At 41.7% G+C, this 18,948-nt stretch overlaps 1 protein-coding gene across 17 annotated transcripts in view; it reads left to right on the top strand.

Annotated features, from left to right (window-relative positions):
* Positions 1-18,948, top strand: part of LOC134340710 (doublecortin domain-containing protein 2) — a 167,742-nt gene that overhangs the window by 37,619 nt on the left and 111,175 nt on the right. For all 17 annotated transcript variants that reach the window (XR_010016632.1, XM_063038254.1, XM_063038265.1 and 14 more), the window contains exon 6: positions 11,620-11,751. Coding sequence is in view for 16 of the 17 variants with exons in the window: in XM_063038254.1 (XP_062894324.1) it covers positions 11,620-11,751 (132 nt within the window). In the remaining variant the exon portion in view is untranslated. The remainder of the gene's footprint in view (positions 1-11,619; positions 11,752-18,948) is intronic.

Raw genomic sequence — 18,948 nt, 5'->3', positions numbered from 1 at the left:
GCCTACTTCCCTCATACACCACAGGCCAACTTCCTTCGTTTGCCACAGGCCTGCTTCCTTTGTTTGGTGGTGAGACAGGCAGTGAGGCAGTGGTGTCACCTTGGTTGTGGTGAGGACTAGGCCTCAGTCCTCGGGCTTGCATTGTAGTGTGACATCTGGGCTTGGTTGGTGGGGAGGTGGGGTTAGCCTCCTCTGTCAGTGCTGGATCAGTGGCATTACAGGCTGGACTGCTGGGAACCATCAACTTGTGGGACTTGGTCTAAAATTGTGTTTTCTTAAAAAAAATGACCGTGTTATTTTCTTTTTCCCCCTTTCTCATTATTTGAATGTGCATGTATGTTTGGGTACCTTGGCCCCAGGAGAGTGCTGTCTCATTTGGCTGTATCCATGCATGCTGTGAATGACAATTAAACTTGATTTGATTTGGAAGGACCAACCAGAGTAGTTCTTACACCGTGAGTTGTAGGGCACTGAGTACTGTAGGGTTTTTGGGGACAGGCCAAATTTCTTTAGCTTTCTCAGGAAGTAAAGGTGCTGGTGGGCCTTCTTGGCAGTGACTCTGCTTGGTTGGACCAAGTCAGGTCATTTGTGATATTGACCCTGAGGAACTTGAAGCTTTTGACCTGTTCCACTTGCACACCACCGATGTAAATTGGGTCATGCGGTCCGCTACTCCGTCTGAAGTCAACAACCAATTCCTTTGACTTGCTGACGTTGAGGGATAGGTTATTGTCTTCGCAGCATGCCACCACATTCTTAATTTCCTCTCTGTACTCAAACTCATTATTACCCGAGATACGGCCTACAATTGTGGTGTCATCAGCAAACTTATATATTGAGTTTGATGGAAACTTTGCTACACAATTATGGGTGTACAGTGAGTACAGCAGGGAGCTGAGTACACAGCCTTGTGGGGCACCGGTGCTCAGAGTGATTGTAGAGGAGAGCTTGTCCCCTATTTTTACAGCCTGGGTCCTGTCTATGAGGAAGTTGAGGATCCAGCTGCAGATCTGAGTGCTAAGGCCCAGGTTCCGGAGCTTAGGAATCAGTTTATTTGGAATGATGGTATTAAGAAAAGAGTTTATTTGTCGATTTTATTATGTTATGAAACAAACTTGACGGACAGAAACCTTTATCACTTTTAAATGAAAATTACTATTTAGTGCATTCATGGGTCAGAAATGGACCAGAGTGAAATTATTGCTGGTTGGCACTAAAAAAAGTTAGCTCCTGCTAAATACAAACATGGCACTAAATGCGTAACTACACACAAATTAGAAATCATGTCCAGTTTATTCAAATACTGATAGACTTTGGTTGCAAGATAAGTATCAATTTGAGCACAACTTGAGCATTGACATTGACTTTGTGGAAGAAGCCAGAGAGTGGTGGTAGAGGGTTGCCTCTCTGACTGGAGGCCTGTGACTAGTGGGGTGCCAAGACTGGGGGTGTAGTATACAGTGAGGAAGGCTATCATGGCTTGCAGAGGGATCTGCATCAGCTGTCAAAAGGGGCCAAAAAATGGCAGATGGAACTTGATACAGACGAGTGTGAGGTTTTGCACTTCTGTAGGACCAGCCAGGGTAGGTTTTTCACAGTGGGCAGTAGGACACTGAGGAATATGGTAGGACAGGGGGATCTGGGAATACAGGTATATTTTTCATTGAAAGCGGCGTCACAGGTAGATAGGGGCATAAGTCAATGCATTGAGTACAGGAGTGGGATGTTATATTGAAGTCGTAAAAGGTATTGATGGGGCCTAATTTAGAGTATTGTGTGAAGTTTTGGTCACCTACCTACAAGAAAGATGTAAATAAGATTGAAAGAATACAGAGAAAGTTTTCAAGGATGTTGCCGGGTCTGACCCTGATTAATAAGGAAAGATTGAATAGGTTAGACCTTTATTCCTTGCAAACGTAGCAGATTAAGAGGAGATTTGTTGGAGGTATGCACAATTATGATAGGTAAAGAAAGGGTAAATGCAAGCAGGCTTTTTCCACTAAGATTGGATGAGACTACAACCAGAGGTTGTAGGTTAAGGATGAAAGATGAGCAATTTAAGGGGAACATGTGAGGAAACTTCTGCACTCAGTGGGTCATCAGGGTGTGGAATAAGCTGCAAGTGGTGCATGCAAGCTCAATTTCAAAGTTTAAGAGAAGTTTGGATAGTTACATGGATAGTAGGGGTATGGATGACTATGGTCTGGGTGCAGGTTGATGAGAATAGGGAGTTTAAATGGTTTTGGCATGGACTAGATGGACTGAAGGGCCTTTGTGCTGTACTTCTCTATAACTCTATGATATAGAGTTATGATATATGATATATACTCTATGATATATGTGGAAGCTTTGGAAAGGGTACAGAGGAGATTTACCAGGATGCTGCCTGGTTTAGAAAGTATGCATTATGATCAGAGATTAAGGGAGCTAGGGCTTTACTCTTTGGAGAGAAGGAGGATGAGAGGAGACATAATAGAGGTGTACAAGATAATAAGAGGAATAGATAGAGTGGATAGCCAGCACCTCTTCCCCAGGGCACCACTGCTCAATACAAGAGGACATGGCTTTAAGGTAAGGGTTGGGAAGTTCAAGGGGGATATTGGAGGAAGTTTTTTCACTCAGAGAGTGGTTGGTGCATGGAATGCACTGCCTGAGTCAGTGGTGGAGGCAGATACACTAGTGAAGTTTAAGAGAGTACTAGACAGGTATATGGAGGAATCTAAGGTGGGGGCTTATATGGGAGGCAGGCACAACATTGTGAGCTGAAGGGCCTGTACTTTGCTGTACTATTCTATGTTCTATATTTAATTTCCTCTACTGAATTCCACTGGATAGTTTCTCGAAAAAAAAATTGCTGCAGCTGTTTGGGTGGTGAATGTTAGGAATTTAACATATTCCCAGGCAAAAAATGTTTATATAAAAATTAAGATCATGTAGAAGATATTAAGAAAAACACACAATGTTAATAGCAAGATGTCATAATGTGTTCATAACATAAATCCAGTAGTTTTGACAGCTGGTCATGCAAATGGGCAGAAATGTCTTCAGATGTATTGTGCTTTTCTTCTTTGGCTAAGCAAATCCACCAGATGGCGCTAGTCATAAGCTTCATGTAAGGCTTAAAGTTAACTATCAGGTGAGAAATTTAATAAAATTATACATTAATATATACTTAGCCAATGGGAAATGTACACACAGTGGTCACTTTATTAGGAGCACCTGTATACCTGGCTTGCAAATGCAAATATCTAATCAGCCAATCAAGTGGCAGCAACTCAATGCATAAAAGCATACTGACATAGTCAAGAGGTTCAGTTGTTCAAACCAAGTATCAAAATGGGGAAGAAATGTGTTCTAAGTGACTCTGTCAGTGGATTGATGCCAGAGGAGATGGATTGAGTATCTCAGAAACTGCTGATCTCCTGGGATTTTCACACACAACAGTCTCTAGAGTTTACAGGGAATGGTGTGAGAAATTAAAAAAAAAATTCAGTGAATGATAGGCAGTTGTGTGGGTGAGAAAGCCTTGTTAATGAGTAAGGTCAGAGGAGAATGACCAGAGTGGTTCGAACTTGACAGGAAGGCGACAGTAATTAAAATAAGCACATGTTACAACAGTGCTGTACAGAAGAATGTCTCTGTGTGCACAACACATTGAATCTTGAAGTAGATGGGCTACTGCAGCAGATGACTACGAACGTACATGCCGTATGTTCAGGACGTACCTAATAAAATGGGCACTGTGTGTAGTGACCTATGTGTGGGTTTCCTGAACACACAATAGTATAATTTTGGTTTCCACAGATGAATTGTGGCATCCAGCTCCTAACCATTTGTTCAGATCCCTTAGCATTAGCCAGTGAAGAGTGGTAGAGGATAGTTGAGGAATTTCTGTTGGTATGCTGAGCCTTGTTATTGGTTCATTAACCACTGAAAACAATCTTCTGTATCCCAAGTCAAATGGCAATTTTAACTGCCATTCTAGGTTTTTCATGGCTTTATGCAGAGGGGGTCCTTCCTCATACACTCAATCGAGTTTTTTGAGGCAGTTTTGAAGATGAGTTATGAGGCATTGTATGTTGTCCACATGGACTTTAAGTCAAACATTTGATGAAGTCCCTCATGGTAGGTTGGTCAAGAAGATTAAGTCACATGAGTATGGTAATAAATTGGTAAATTAACTTGGTCATGGAAGACAGGAAAAAGTGGAGGGATGATTTTCTGACTGGAGTTCTGTAACCAGTAGTGATTCATGAGGATCACAACTCTGTTTGTAATCTGTATATTAAAAATTTAGATGAAAATAGAGGTGTTCCATTTAGTACATTTGCAGATGACATAAGAGTTTGTGGAGTGGAGGTACAGAGGAGATTTACCAGGATGCTGCCTGGTCTAGAGAGTATGCATTATGATCAGAGATTAAGGGAGCTAGGGCTTTACTCTTTGGAGAGAAGGAGGATGAGAGGAGACGTGATAGAGGTGTACAAGATAATAAGAGGAATAGATAGAGTGGATAGTCAGCGCCTCTTCCCCAGGGCACCACTGCTCAATACAAGAGGACATGGCTTTAAGATAAGGGGTGGGAGGTTCAGGGGGGATGTTAGAGGAAGGTTTTTCACTCAGAAGGTGGTTGGTGTGTGGAATGCACTGTCTGAATCAGTGATGGAGGCAGATACACTAGTGAAGTTTAAGAGACTACTGGATAGGTATATGGAGGAATTTAAGGTGGGGGCTTATATGGGAGGCAGGGTTTGAGGGTCGACACAACATTGTGGGTCGAAGGGCCTGTACTGTGTTGTACTATTCTTTGTTCTAGTGAGGAAGATTGTCAAAGGATACAGTAGGATATAGATCAATTGGAAATCTGGGCAGAGAAATGACAGGTGAAGTTTAATCTGGACAAATGTGAGTTGATGCTTTTTGGGAAATGAAGACATATCTCTAGGAGTATTGAATTGACTTTATTACTTGGATCCTTCATATATATGAGGAGTAAAAATCTTTATGTTCCATCTCCATCTAAATGTGCAAAGTGCAATTTATAGTAATTTGTAATAAATAGTATGTACAACAGGATGGCCAATATAACATAGAAATACAGTTGTGTCTGATGGCCTGGTGGAAGAAGCTTGTTGGTCCTGGCCTTTATGCTGTGGTACCATTTCCTAGATGGTAGCAGCTGGAGCAGTTTGTGGTTGGAGTGACTTGGGTCCCCGATGATCCTCTGGGCCCATTTACACACCTGTCTTTGTAAATGTCCTGGATAGTGGAAAGTTCACATCTACAAATGCACAGGGCTGTCCGCACTACTCTCAGCAGAGTCCTCTTACTGAGGGAAGTACAGCTGTCATACCAGGCAGCGATGCAGCCAGTCAGGATACTCTCAATGGTGCCCCTGTAGAAAGTTCTTAGGATTTGGGGACTCGTACCAAATTTCTTCAACCGTCTGAGGTGAAAGAGGTGCTGTTGTGTATTTTTCACCACATAGCCCATGTGTACAGACCATGTGAGACCCTCAGTGATGTTTATGCCAAGAAACTTAAAGCTGATCACCCTGTCAACCGCATTGATGTCAATAGGGGTTAGCCTGTCTCCATTCCTCCTGCAGCCCACAACCAGCTCCTTTGTTTTTGTGACATTGAGGGAAAGGTTGTTTTCTTGACACCACTCTGTCAGGGTGATGTCTTCTTCTCTGTAGGCTGCTTCGTTATTATTTGAGCTCAGGCCTATCAGTGTACTGTCATCAGTAAATTTAATTAGCAGATCAGAGTTGTGGGTGGAGACACAGTCATGGGTACACAGAGAGTAAAGGAGGGGGCTTAGGACACAGCCCTAAGGGGCACCTTTGTTGAGGGTCAGAGGGGAAGAAGTGAAGGAGCCCATGCTTACCTCCTGCTGGTGATCTGAAAGGAAGTCCAGGATCCAGCTGCACAAGGCAGGGTGAAGGCCAAGGTCTCTGAGCTTCTTGTCGAGCCTGGAGGGAATTATGGTGTTGAATGCTGAGCTGTAGTCCAGGAACAGCATTCACACATAAGCATCCTCCATCTCCAGATGTGTAAGGATGGTGTGTAGAGCTGTGGCTATTGCGTCATCTGTTGATCGGTTGCGTCGGTAGGCAAATTGTAGGGGGTCCAGTGTGGGTGTAAGCATGTTGCAGATGTAGTCCTTGATCAGCCTCTTATTATTATTGAGGTGAGTATGACCAGATCCCATTTGGTCAGATGTACTGTATAGAGGGACTTTGGGGAGCAAGGCCATAGCTCCATGTAAGTGGCTGTTTAGGCTGGTTTAAAAAAAAGGTAAATAGCCCGTTTGCTTTCACTTGTATAAACATTAGGAGGTCATGATGCAGTTGCAACTTTGGTTAGGCCACATTTAGAATACTGTTTGTGGTATTACAGGAAGGATGTGAGATTTGGGAGAGGGAGCACAAGAGGTTCAGCAGGGACAAGTCTTTTTTTATCCAGGATAGAATTGTCAAATATTAGAAGGCATAGCTTTAAGATGAGGGGGTGGTGGAAAGCTTAAAGGAGATGAGCAAGGCAAGCTTTTTCTTAACACATAGGTGCCTGGAATTGGCTGCCTGGGAGCTGGTAGAAATGGATAAGTGAGTAATGTTTAAGAGGCTTAGGCAAAGACATAAACAGGCAAGGAACAGAAGGATGCAGACAATATGCAGGATAAGTGGGATTAGTTTAAATTGGCATACTGATTGGTGCAGAAATTGTGGGTCAAAAGACCTGTCCCTGAGCTGCTCTGTTCACGTCCTGTGTTAATTTTTTTCCATGGAACAAAGTCCTATTTTCCTAATATCCAACATTCCTGGCATCATTATACACAGTGATGCAGCCTCATTTGGTGACTTGCTGAGTCCAAAATTAGATCGGTGCATTTATGCACTGTGTATGGAAAACTGTGGCTGAACGCTCCAGTGTCAGGCAGTCCTTCCTTCAAACAGCACTTCAGAGAATAACTGCAGAGGGCTACCTGTGTTTATGAGGAGGGATATTAAGGATGACTGTAGCCATTAGCTTGGAGAATGGCTTCACTTTCACTCTGCTTTTCAATGTTAATGGTGAATGCTTTTGTAGTTTCCTGCCAAAGGGTTTCAGCCCGAAACGTCCACTGTTCTTTTTTCTGTAGATGCTACCTGGTCTGTGAGACCCTCCAGCATTTTCTGTGCATTCCTCGGGTTGCCAGCATCTGAAGATTTTCTCTTGTAATGCTTTAGTAGTATTCAGTTAAGATCTTGAAATAGCCACTGTCCCATCTGGGTTTATTTTGTTCCATACATTGCCTTATCGTGCAAACAGAAATATGGTGGTCAGATATTGGACGGTTATAAAATGAGACCTAAATAGCTACTGTATGCTCTCTATGTGCTATGTGTGTAAATGAGCATGCAGTATGGACTCTTAAAAGCTGCCCGTATGACAGATACCTGCTGGGTTCAGTGGGGTGCAGGTCATACCACTGCCTCTTGGACTATCTGCACTCCCATCATTTGTGGAGCCACACAGTCATAACCAAGCAATCTTGCCTGCTATTTCTTCACCAGTTGAGGAAGTTTTATGGGTATTACAAACAAGTGTACAATTTATTGACTGCTACGGTTTCTTTAAGGACTGGTGCAGCATCTGATATTTAATCCTTTTTGCAGACACACTTCTCCATCTCACCACCTCCATGGTGTGTGTCCAGACAAATTAGGACACACATGGGCAACACTTTATTGTAAGAGGTTCCTATAAACAGCAGGAATGGGAAAGTCTACCTCATGAAACTTGAGGTGAAATGTTGAAATGCTGGTAATCAAACTCCTGTAGTAGAAAATGGAACGTTGCCTCTGCTCCCACTTTGATACAATGGTTCTCTCAGGTGATGCTATGTCTTAGTTTGGAGAAAATCAGAAGTCGAACTTTTGATCCTCGATTTGACTTTGAGAAAAGGTGGGGTTCTTTTGCCCGCTACTATCATCTGATTTGAGTTAATTAAGATGGTTTCCTTCTGATTCTTGTTTAAACGGATTTGAGTTGGCAGATTGATGTTTTTCTTTTATGGAAGCTTGTATGGCGTATAGCTCCGGGGTTGTGCTCCCAATGGTTTTTTTTTCATTTTTTTTTGTTAGCAGGATTTTTTTGTTTCAGTTAGTAGGGGTTCTTTTTCCCTTCTTTCTTTTTTCCAAAAGAATAGTTTTAACACTTCATTTTTTCTTCTTATTATTGATATATTGTTTAGCTTTGTTAATCAGTTATTTGGTAATTTAATTCGTCATTGTACATATTGACATGTTGACTTGATTACTTTAATGTATTTTTTTTTGTTTGTTGATCTTCAATAATAATTAATAGAAAAGATTGAAAAATGAGAAAACGGAAAGTACTGAGATGATATAAGGCAAAATTATACCACTGGATGTCACTGTGTATCCTGGAATACGAAGTAAAAATAAAAGGCCAAACTGGAACAATTCTGAGATATTATTCCAAGTAAAGCAATCAGTTGTGGGATAAAATGAATAAATGCTCCACAAAAACTTGATTTGGCTGAGTTATTTGGCAGGAATTTATCTACAAGAAGATAATGGCCTGACATATCTTACAGATTTAGTGTACAAACTCACACTGGTGGGGTCCAATTAAAGAAGACAGTCATAAAAAGACAACTCTGAAGCAAGCCCTTAGGCCCACTGAGTGTGAGCTGCCTGCCAAGCACCTCTCTTTACGCAGACTTATTTTCTTTGCTCTACATTCAGAACAATTCTCCCCCCCGCCCCAATTCAAACACTCACAAATATACTGTAGGCAATTTATAATGACTGATTAACCTACTGAGCCACATTTTAAGGATATGGAAGGAAATCAAGAGTCACATACAGGCACATGAATAACATGAAACTCTGCACAAACAGACCATAGGTCAGGATTGAACCAACGTGGCAGGAGCTATGAGATAGCAGTTTTCCCAGCTCTACCACCTAGATACTAAGAGATACATTCACAGAAATTCTTGCATGCATTGAAGCAGGTGAGAAGTGTGATCTTCAGAGGACCTGGCTTCCTGGTCTAGTGCAGGACAGTGAGTTCCTTTCCTGCACAATGTGTGAAGGTTCATGCCCATAAGCACTGTGAATCTAAGCCTTCAGCACAGATATGCAGAGTAACAGCAGACAATATCCAGTGCATGTGGGAAGTACAAAATTCAGAGCACGGTTCCACACCACACTAAAGTAGCAGTTATAAATGGGATCTCTTCTTTCTACCAGCGTGATAGATAGCTTGTAGTGGTTAAGGCCCATGTGGGAGTGGAAACCACTCTGCAAGTAGAAGATTATGTTGTTGGAGTGGAGAGTAAATGGTAGATTACTATGGGTTCCCTCTTAACACCGTAGACCATAAGTTATGAGCAGAGCTGTTCAATTACAAGGCCTTTCGACCCATTCAATCATGGCTGATATTTTTTGTTCCCAACCTTATTTTCCTAGTTTCTCCCCATAATCCTTTACCAATCAATAATCCATGAATCTCTGCCTTAAATACGCCCAGTAACTCGGACTCCACAGCCCTCAGTGGCAACAAAATCCATGGATTCACCACTCTGGCTGAAGAAGTTCTTCCACATTTCAGTTTTAAAGGGTTGCCTTTTTATTCTGAGCCTCTGTCCCAGATCCTAGACCCCTACTAATGGAAATATCCTCTCCATGTTCATGCTATCCAGGCCTTATCCAACAAACCACCCCCACCACCCCTCCAAGGAAAATTGATGTTAGAGGCTGTATCCACTGCAGAAGGATTCATGGTTTTCTTAGGTTGCAGTTTCTTTTATTGGTTTATGTAAGAATAGGTCATTTAGCTAACTCTGCAGCAAACTTTCTTCCTTTAGGAAGAACTGCTCTTGGAATTGAGCCCAATCTACTATTGGAAATATGAATGTTGAAATAGCAGTGTCAAATATTAGTATATGCAGAACGATGTACCTAGCAATCAATGTTCATTGGTGACACAAGAGACTGTAGATGTTAGAATCTACCAACAAAAATCTGCAGGAGAAACTCAGCATGTTGAACAGCATCAGTGTGTGTGAGTGGACAGGGATGAAAGGAACCCTCATCCCATGTCAGTAATTCCATCACATACAGAGGACTTGGGTGTGTTTTCCTAACATGTATCTCATATACTAGGGAATGCCTATTTCATCCAGGCTTCCAGCCTGTCATCTAGCGCATAGGAAAAGAATGCCCCACTCAAAAGAATTTCTATTTCATTGTGACTAGTTCCATAAAATTTTTGCTTTTATTAATGAGTTCATTCACCAAAAAATTGTTCTTAAATTGGCAGCAAAGAGGCCCTTTAATGAGTGTTATTTGAAATTTCCTTGTGGATCTAATGAAATCTATGAGTCACCTCAATAAAGAATGAATGTAATCAGATCCTTCTGAAATGTTCCTGGTGCTGAACATCTAGTTTATATCCACATACTCCAGTTCGGCACTTGACAGAGATAAAGGACAGTACTGTAGGATAAATGCACACTCTTTTCAGGGTTTGTTTCCCTGCCGTTGGAATTAGAAGACTGTTGTCTTCTAGTGACGCTAATACTGTACCAGTAGTGGGAATGGCCTCTGCTTAAATTCAGATTGTGAATTGGTCTGCATCTGCTGAAATTGGCAGAAGATTCAGAGCAGCTGTTCACATCTGCAGGAACATTTTCCATAAAGTCCGAGGAAACTGGAAACTCATTTCATCAGGGTTCGTATTGGAAAATATAAACAAAAATTGATTTATGACTGCAGATTTCAATGAAAGTATTCTTGCAATAGTAAATTTTTCCTTTAAGTAGTGGGGATAAAGGTCTTTATGAAGAACTCTTTGGACTGTTAGTTGCTGGAATAGTGTCCACTTAACATTTACTGTACTCTGAAGTAAGTTGATTGAATATGATACACTGGATAATTTCTGCAAGATATCATAAAAGTGACATCTAAATTTGTATATTTCTTTGTTTCATAAATCATCTACAATCTTGTTGTAAATGAAACAATTTGTTACAACGGACTGCTTTCTTGCCCTGCTGGGAACTGTGTCTGTCTAGAACTTATTTTTTTTAAACTTCATTTCCTTTTGATACTATGAAGCTTCAATACTGGAAACCACGAAGGGAATTATTCTAGCCAGATTGATATGAAAAGGAGTATAGGCAATATTACATAGATTGGTCCTGATTTTTGTCACCATTTCCTCTGACCTCTACCACTGGAAGTTACCACAAAGCTTTTGCTTATCTTTGATTCCTTTCATTTCTCTCACAATACATTTTTTCAGTCCTGCTCAGTTTTGTCATTTCCTTGCAGGTCTTTTTTTTTTCTGCTTGCCAGATTCTTCCCCTTTTCCATTACTTCATAAAATTCTATTCAGCTTCAGCATCACTTCGACCTGAGAATTGTTAAGAACTGGAATATTTACTAACCATCCCTCTTTTTCCTGAGATCGTTCATCCCTCTTTGCGGGTAATGAGTTCAGTATAAGATATAAGAATTGTCTTAAAGAAATGGGGGAAATAATTTTATGAACTAACAACAGTTTGTTTTCTACATTTCCATCTTCCTCCACTGTTCTTCAGTATCTTTACCAATGGAGACCTGCTGATACCCCCTGTGAGATTGCTTCTACCAAAACACACAGTTCAAGACTGGAATCGTGTCCTTGCCTTGATTACAGAAAAAGTCCACTTACGCACTGGAGCTGTTCAGAGGTAGACTTTAACTCTTACTAGTCAGGTAATAGAAATATGTGAGATACTATGCGTTTCTGTTATGGCTGGAATTCTCTGTCATTGCTGGTGATTATTAAACACTATCAAGTGGTAAGAAATGCAATTGTCATGAAATTTCACACTATTCACAAGCTTTGCAATGTAGTTCATGAAAGTTCACTTTCTGATCAAAATAACAAAATAGTGCAGTGAAAACAGAATTATTCTTATTGACTAAAAATTAATGCATTTGTAGTTATGTTCTTATTGTTAACGGTAGTTCCTACAATAACTAAAACTAAATTAACATTGCAATAGGAAAAGTATGCAAAACTGTAACTGGCAATAATTTCTGGGTGCACAGTTTCCAGGTACAGGGGATGTACAATTTTCAGATCTGAATTTGGTAATTATAAATGGGCAAACAAAATGATTCAAGGCTGCGTTGATTATTTTCATATAATTATTTGCTACTCTGAACTGTACAAAATAAAATAGTTAGGATGTTTTGAAACAAATACTTGGGGGAAGAACAAATAGAACATAGAATAGTACAGCACAGTACAGGCCCTTCAGCCCGCAATGTTGTGCCGACCCTCAAACCCTGCCTCCCATTTAAGCCCCTCCTTAAATTCCTCCATATACCTGTCTAGTAGTCTCTTAAACTTCACTAGTGTACCTGCCTCCACCACTGACTCAGGCAGTGCATTCCATGCACCAACCACTCTCTGAGTAAAAAAACCTTCCTCTAATATCCCCCTTGAACTTCCCACCCCTTACCTTAAAGCCATGTCCTCTTGTATTGAGCAGTGGTGCCCTGGGGAAGAGGTGCTGGCTATCCACTCTATCTATTCCTCTTATTATCTTGTACACCTCTATCATGTCTCCTCTCATCCTCCTTCTCTCCAAAGAGTAAAGCCCTAGCTCCCTTAATCTCTGATCATAATGCATACTTTCTAAACCAGGCAGCATCCTGGTAAATCTCCTCTGTATCCTTTCCAATGCTTCCACATCCTTCCTATAGTGAGGTGACCAGAACCAGACACAGTACTCCAAGTGTGGCCTAACCAGAGTTTTATAGAGCTGCATCATTACATCGCGACTCTTAAACTCTATCCCTTGACTTATGAAAGCTGACACCCCATAAGCTTTCTTAACTACCCTATCCACCTATGAGGCAACTTTCAGGGATCTGTGGACATGTACCCTGAGATCCCTCTGCTTCTCCACCCTACCAAGTATCCTGCCATTTACTTTGTACTCTGCCTTGGAGTTTGTCCTTCCAAAGTGTACCACCTCACACTTCTCCGGGTTGAACTCCATCTGCCACTTCTCAGCCCACTCCTGCATCCTATCAATGTCTCTCTGCAATCTTTGACAATCCTCTACACTATCTACAACACCACCAACCTTTGTATCGTCTGCAAACTTGCCAACCCAGCCTTCTACCCCCAAATCCAGGTCGTTAATAAAAATCACGAAAAGTAGAGGTCCCAGAACAGATCCTTGTGGGATACCACTAGTCACAATCCTCCAATCTGAATGTACTCTCTCCACCACCACCCTCTGCCTTCTGCAGGCAAGCCAATTCTGAATCCACCTGGCTAAACTTCTCTGGATCCCATGCCTTCTAACTTTCTGAATAAGCCTACCGTGTGGAAAGGATGAGCATTCATAAAAAAGAAAACAACTTTTGGAAAATTAAAACTGAGATGAGTTGATTACTTTGAACTTGTTAAAGGGAAATGCTTCTTTGTATAAAGTCTACCAACCACCATGAATAGTGAACAAGTTGTGGTTGGTTGAATGTGAGGCTTTATGTATTGGATCTGTTGTTCTAAAGGTATTTGACCAGCTAAGCCTTATCTGCTTTTCTATGATAAATTTTATTTTATAATCCTTTAAGTGGGAAAGATTCTTCAAAGTATAGACTGTTGTACCGAAGAGGTGCTGGGAAAGCTGCCTGCACCAGCTTGGAGCAAGTTACCAAGGTCCACATATGGTTGAACAGGCCTTAAAAGTGTAAAGATTAAGAAAGGCCACATTTGATTACCTTCTGCTACTGCAGATAGTGGAAGTGATAGTGGAAGTGATGGAGGAAGTGTGTTGCAGTGCAGATTGCTGGTGTAACTCTGCTCTGGAAAAAAGATGAAGTGGAAATGCATAGGGAGAGGATTGCAGGATTGGTGGAAATTGAAGGGGAACTATCAAGAAAGGTGGGAGAATGTCCATTTCATGCTGTTTGTGTGTATATGGGTGGGCAGGTGAGGAGAATAACAAGGGATTGATTCTGGGTAAAAGAACAATATTGAGGGATCCAGAAGACAGTGAAGCTGGTCCAGATTGGGTGTGGCTGTAAAGAGAACAATCAGTTTGTGGAGCAGAGGAGATTTGACAAGGGGCTTGAGGGGTGAAGGGAGTTCTGAAGGAACATAAGAATATAGGAAATAGGAACAGGAGTAGGCTAATTGGCCTGTGAAGTCTGCTCTACTCTTCATTAAGAATATGCATGATCTGGCTGTGGACTCAGATCAGTTACCTGCTTTTTCTGCATAATCCTGAATTTAGCATAGTGGTTAACCAGTGCCAGCTGTGTAGGATCAGGATTCAATTCCCACTGCTGTCTGTAGGGAGTTTGTATGTTCTCCCCATGACTGTGTGGGTTTCATCCATGTACTCCACTTTCCTCCCATATTCCAATGACATAGTTACGGTTGAGGTTAGTAAGTTTTGGGCATGATATGTTGGCACCAGCAGCACAGCAAGGCTTCTAGCACGCCTAGGACTATGTGGTTGGCACAAACCATTTATTTCACTGTATAATATGTTTCAATGTTTTGATGTTCATGTGATAAATGAAGCTAATCTTGATCCACTTAAAAATATTTCACCTACTAGGTAAAAATCTTTCTGTGTCTTAAATATATTTAATGAGGTAGCCTCATTTCCGTCCTAAATGTACTCCCTTAAATCTTGGGGCTATGTCCTCCATTTCTAGTTCCACCTACCAGTGGAAGCAACTTTCCTGCTTCTATCTTATCTTTCCTTTCATAATTTTATGTTTCTGAATTCCTGTGAGTATAATCTCTCTCCAAAGGGTAAGCCCTTCATCTTCAGAATCAACCCAGTGAATCACCTTTAAAAGCAGCAGTGTATCTCTCAAGTAATGAGACCAGAGCTGCACAGAGTATTCCAGCAGTAGCCACATCAGTATCATGTACTGTTGCTGCTCTTAAACTCAATCCCATTAGCAACGAAGACCAACATTCTATTTGCTTTCTTGATAACCTGTTGCCCCCTCAAGCCAACCTTTTGAGATTTATATGCAAGAACTCTCAAGTCCTTCTGCAAGGGAGCATGGTGTAATATTTCACCACTTAAATAATAATATGATCGAATAATTTTATTTCCAAAGTGGATGATCTCACATTAGCAACATTATAATCCATCTGCCAGACCTTTGCCCTCATACTTGCCCTCATAGGGGGAGGGATTCAAATTTCTAGGGCATGGAACCAGTTCTGGAGGACGTGGGACCGGTACAAGCAGGGCAGTCTGCACCTGGGCTGGACTGGAACCAATATCCTAGGGGGAGCGTTTGCTGCTGTTGTTCAGGAGGGTTTTAACTAATGTGGCAGGGGGATGGGAACAAGTGCAGAGAGACAGAGGGGTGTAAAATAAGAGTAGAAGCAAAAAGTAGTAAGGTGAAAAGTAGAAGTGGCAGGCAGGCAAATCCAGGGCAAAAATCAAAAAGGGCCACTTTTCAACATAATTGTGTAAGGGCTGAGAGTGTTGTAAAAACAAGCCTGAAGGCTTTGTGTGTCAATGCAAGGAGCATTCGTAACAAGGTGGATGAATTGAAAGTGCAGATAGTTATTAATGAATATGATATAGTTGGGATCACAGAGACATGGCTCCAGGGTGACCAAGGATGGGAGCTCAACATTCAAGGATATTCAATATTCAGGAGGGATAGACATGAAAGAAAAGGAGGTGGGGTAGAGAGGAGATTAACGCAATAGAAAGGAAGGACATTAGCCTGGAGGATGTGGAACCGATATAGGTAGAGCTTCATAACACTAAAGGGCAGAAAATGCTGGTGGGAGTTGTGTACAGGCCACCTAACAGTAGTAGTGAGGTTGGGGATGGCATTAAACAGGAAATTAGAAATGCATGCAATACAGGAACAGCAGTTATAATGGGTGACTTCAATCAACATATAGATTGGGTGAACCAAATTGGTAAGGATGCTGAGGAAGAGGATTTCTTGGAATGTATGCGGGATGGTTTTCTGAACCAACATATCGAGGAACCAACTAAAGAGCAGGCCATTCTGGCTGGGGTACTGAACAATGAGGAAGGGTTAGTTAGCAATCTTGTCGTGCGAGGTCCCTTGGGTAAGAGTGACCATAATATGGTGGAATTCTTCATTAAGATGGAGAGTGACATACTTAATTCAGAAACAAAGGTTCTGAACTTAAAGAAGGGTAACTTTGAAGGTATGAGACGTGAATTAGCTAAGATAGACTGGCAAATGATACTTAAAGGGTTGACGGTGGATATGCAATGGCAAGCATTTAAAGATCGCATGGATGAACTACAACAATTGTTCATCCCAATTTGGCAAAAGAATAAACCAGGGAAGGTAGTGCACCCGTGGTTGACAAGGGAAATTAGGGATAGTATCAATTCCAAAGAAGGAACATACAAATTAGCCAGAAAAAGTGGCTCACCTGAGGACTGGGAGAAATTCAGAGTTCAGCAGAGAAGGACAAAGGGCTTAATTAGGAAAAGGAAAAAAGATTATGAGAGAAAGCTGGCAGGGAACATAAAAACTGACTGTAAAAGCTTTTATAGATATGTGAAAAGAGAAAGATTGGTTAAGACAAATGTAGGTTCCTTACAGTCAGAAACAGGTGAATTGATCATGCGGAACAAGGACATGGCAGACCAAATGAATAACTACTTTGGTTCTGTCTTCACTAAGGAGGACATAAATAATCTTCTGGAAATAGTAGGGGACAGAGGGTCCAGTGAGATGGAGGAACTAAGGGAAATACATGTTAGTAGGGAAGTGGAGTTAGGTAAATTGAAGGGATTAAAGGCAGATAAATCCCCAGGGCCAGATGGTCTGCATCCCAGGGTGCTTAAGGAAGTAGCCCAAGAAATGGTGGATGCATTAGTTATAATTTTTCAAAACTCTTTGGATTCTGGATTAGTTCCTGAGGATTGGAGGGTGGCTAATGTAACCCCGCTTTTTAAAAAAGGAGTGAGAGAGAAAACGGGGAATTATAGACCGGTTAGCCTGACATCGGTGGTGGGGAAACTGCTGGAGTCAGTTATCAAAGATGTGATAACAGCACATTTGGAAAGCGGTGAAATCATCAGACAGAGTCAGCATGGATTTGTGAAAGGAAAATCATGTCTGACGAATTTCATAGAATTTTTTTGAAGATGTAACTAGTAGAGTGGAAAGGGGAGAACCAGTGGATGTGGTATATTCGGATTTTCAAAAGGCTTTTGACAAGGTCCCACACAGGAGATTAGTGTGCAAATTTAAAGCACACGGTATTGGGGGTATGGTATTGATGTGGATAGAGAATTGGTTGGCAGACAGGAAGCAAAGAGTGGGAATAAACGGGACCTTTTCAGAATGGCAGGCAGTGACTAGTGGGGTACCGCAAGGCTCAGTGCTGGGACCCCAGTTGTTTACAATATATATGAATGACTTAGATGAGGGAAGTAAACGCAACATCTCCAAGTTTGCAGATGACATAAAGCTGGGCGGCAGTGTTAGCTGTGAGGAGGATGCGAAGAGGATGCAGGGTGACTTGGATAGGTTAGGTGAGTGGGCAAATTCATGGCAGATGCAATTTAATGTGGATAAATGTGAGGTTATCCACTTTGATGGCAAGAACAGGAAAACAGATTATTATCTGAATGGTGGCCGATTAGGAAAAGGGGAGGTGCAATGAGACCTGGGTGTCATTATACACCAGTCATTGAAAGTGGGCATGCAGGTACAGCAGGCGGTGAAAAAGGCGAATGGTATGCTGGCATTCATGGCAAGAGGATTCGAATACAGGAGCAGGGAAGTTCTACTGCAGTTGTACAAGGCCTTAGTGAGACCACACCTGGAGTACTGTGTGCAGTTTTGGTCCCCTAATCTGAGGAAAGATATTCTTGCCATAGAGGGAATACAAAGAAGGTTCACCCGATTGATTCCTGGGATGGCAGGACTTTCATATGATGAAAGACTGGATCGACTAGGCTTACACTCATTGGAATTTAGAAGATTGAGGGGGGATCTTATTGAAACGTATAAAATTCTAAAGGGATTAGACAGGCTAGATGCAGGAAGATTGTTCCCGATGTTGGGGGAAGTCCAGAATGAGGGGTCACAGTTTGAGGATAAAGGGGAAGCCTTTTAGGACCGAGATGAGGAAAAACTTCTTCACACAGAGAGTGGTGAATCTGTGGAATTCTCTGCCACAGGAAACAGTTGAGTCCAGTTCATTGGCTATATTTAAGAGGGAGTTAGATATGGCCCTTGTGGCTAAAGGGATCAGCGGGTATGGAGAGAAGGCAGGTACAGGGTTCTGAGTTGGATGATCAGCCATGATCATACTGAATGGCGGTGCAGGCTCGAAGGGCCAAATGGCCTACTCCTGCACCTATTTTCTATGTTTCTATACGTAACCTATCTATATGTCTCTGCAGTCTCTCCACATCCATTGCACGATTTGCTTTCCCACTTGATTTAGTGTCACCAGCGAACTTAAATACTCTACAGTCTATCACTCTTTCAAATGGTTAATGAATATAGTGAACAGTTATGGGCTCATCACTGAACCCTGCAACACTCTGCTCACCGCAGATTGCCAAGCAGAGAAACACCCATGTACTTAAACTGTCTGCCTTCTACTAGTTGACCAATCCACTATTTACGCTGATATATTGCCCCCAACTCCATGCAACTTTGATTTATAGATGTCTTGTGTGGCACTTTGTTGAAAGCCTTCTCGAAAACCAAGTATACAACATTCACCTGTTCCTCTCAATCCACTGTGCTCATTATATTCTCACAGAATTCCAGTAAGTTTGTCAAACAGGGCATGCCCTTCCTGAATCCATGCTGTATCTGCCTGATAGAACCAATTCTATCTGGATGTATCACTATTTCTTCAGTAATGATAG

Source organism: Mobula hypostoma, chromosome 2 (genome assembly GCF_963921235.1).
Source record: "Mobula hypostoma chromosome 2, sMobHyp1.1, whole genome shotgun sequence".
NCBI classification, from domain to species: Eukaryota; Metazoa; Chordata; class Chondrichthyes; order Myliobatiformes; family Myliobatidae; genus Mobula; species Mobula hypostoma.
Note: the sequence above shows the minus strand (reverse complement) of the source record. Positions and strands in the feature narration are given on the sequence as shown.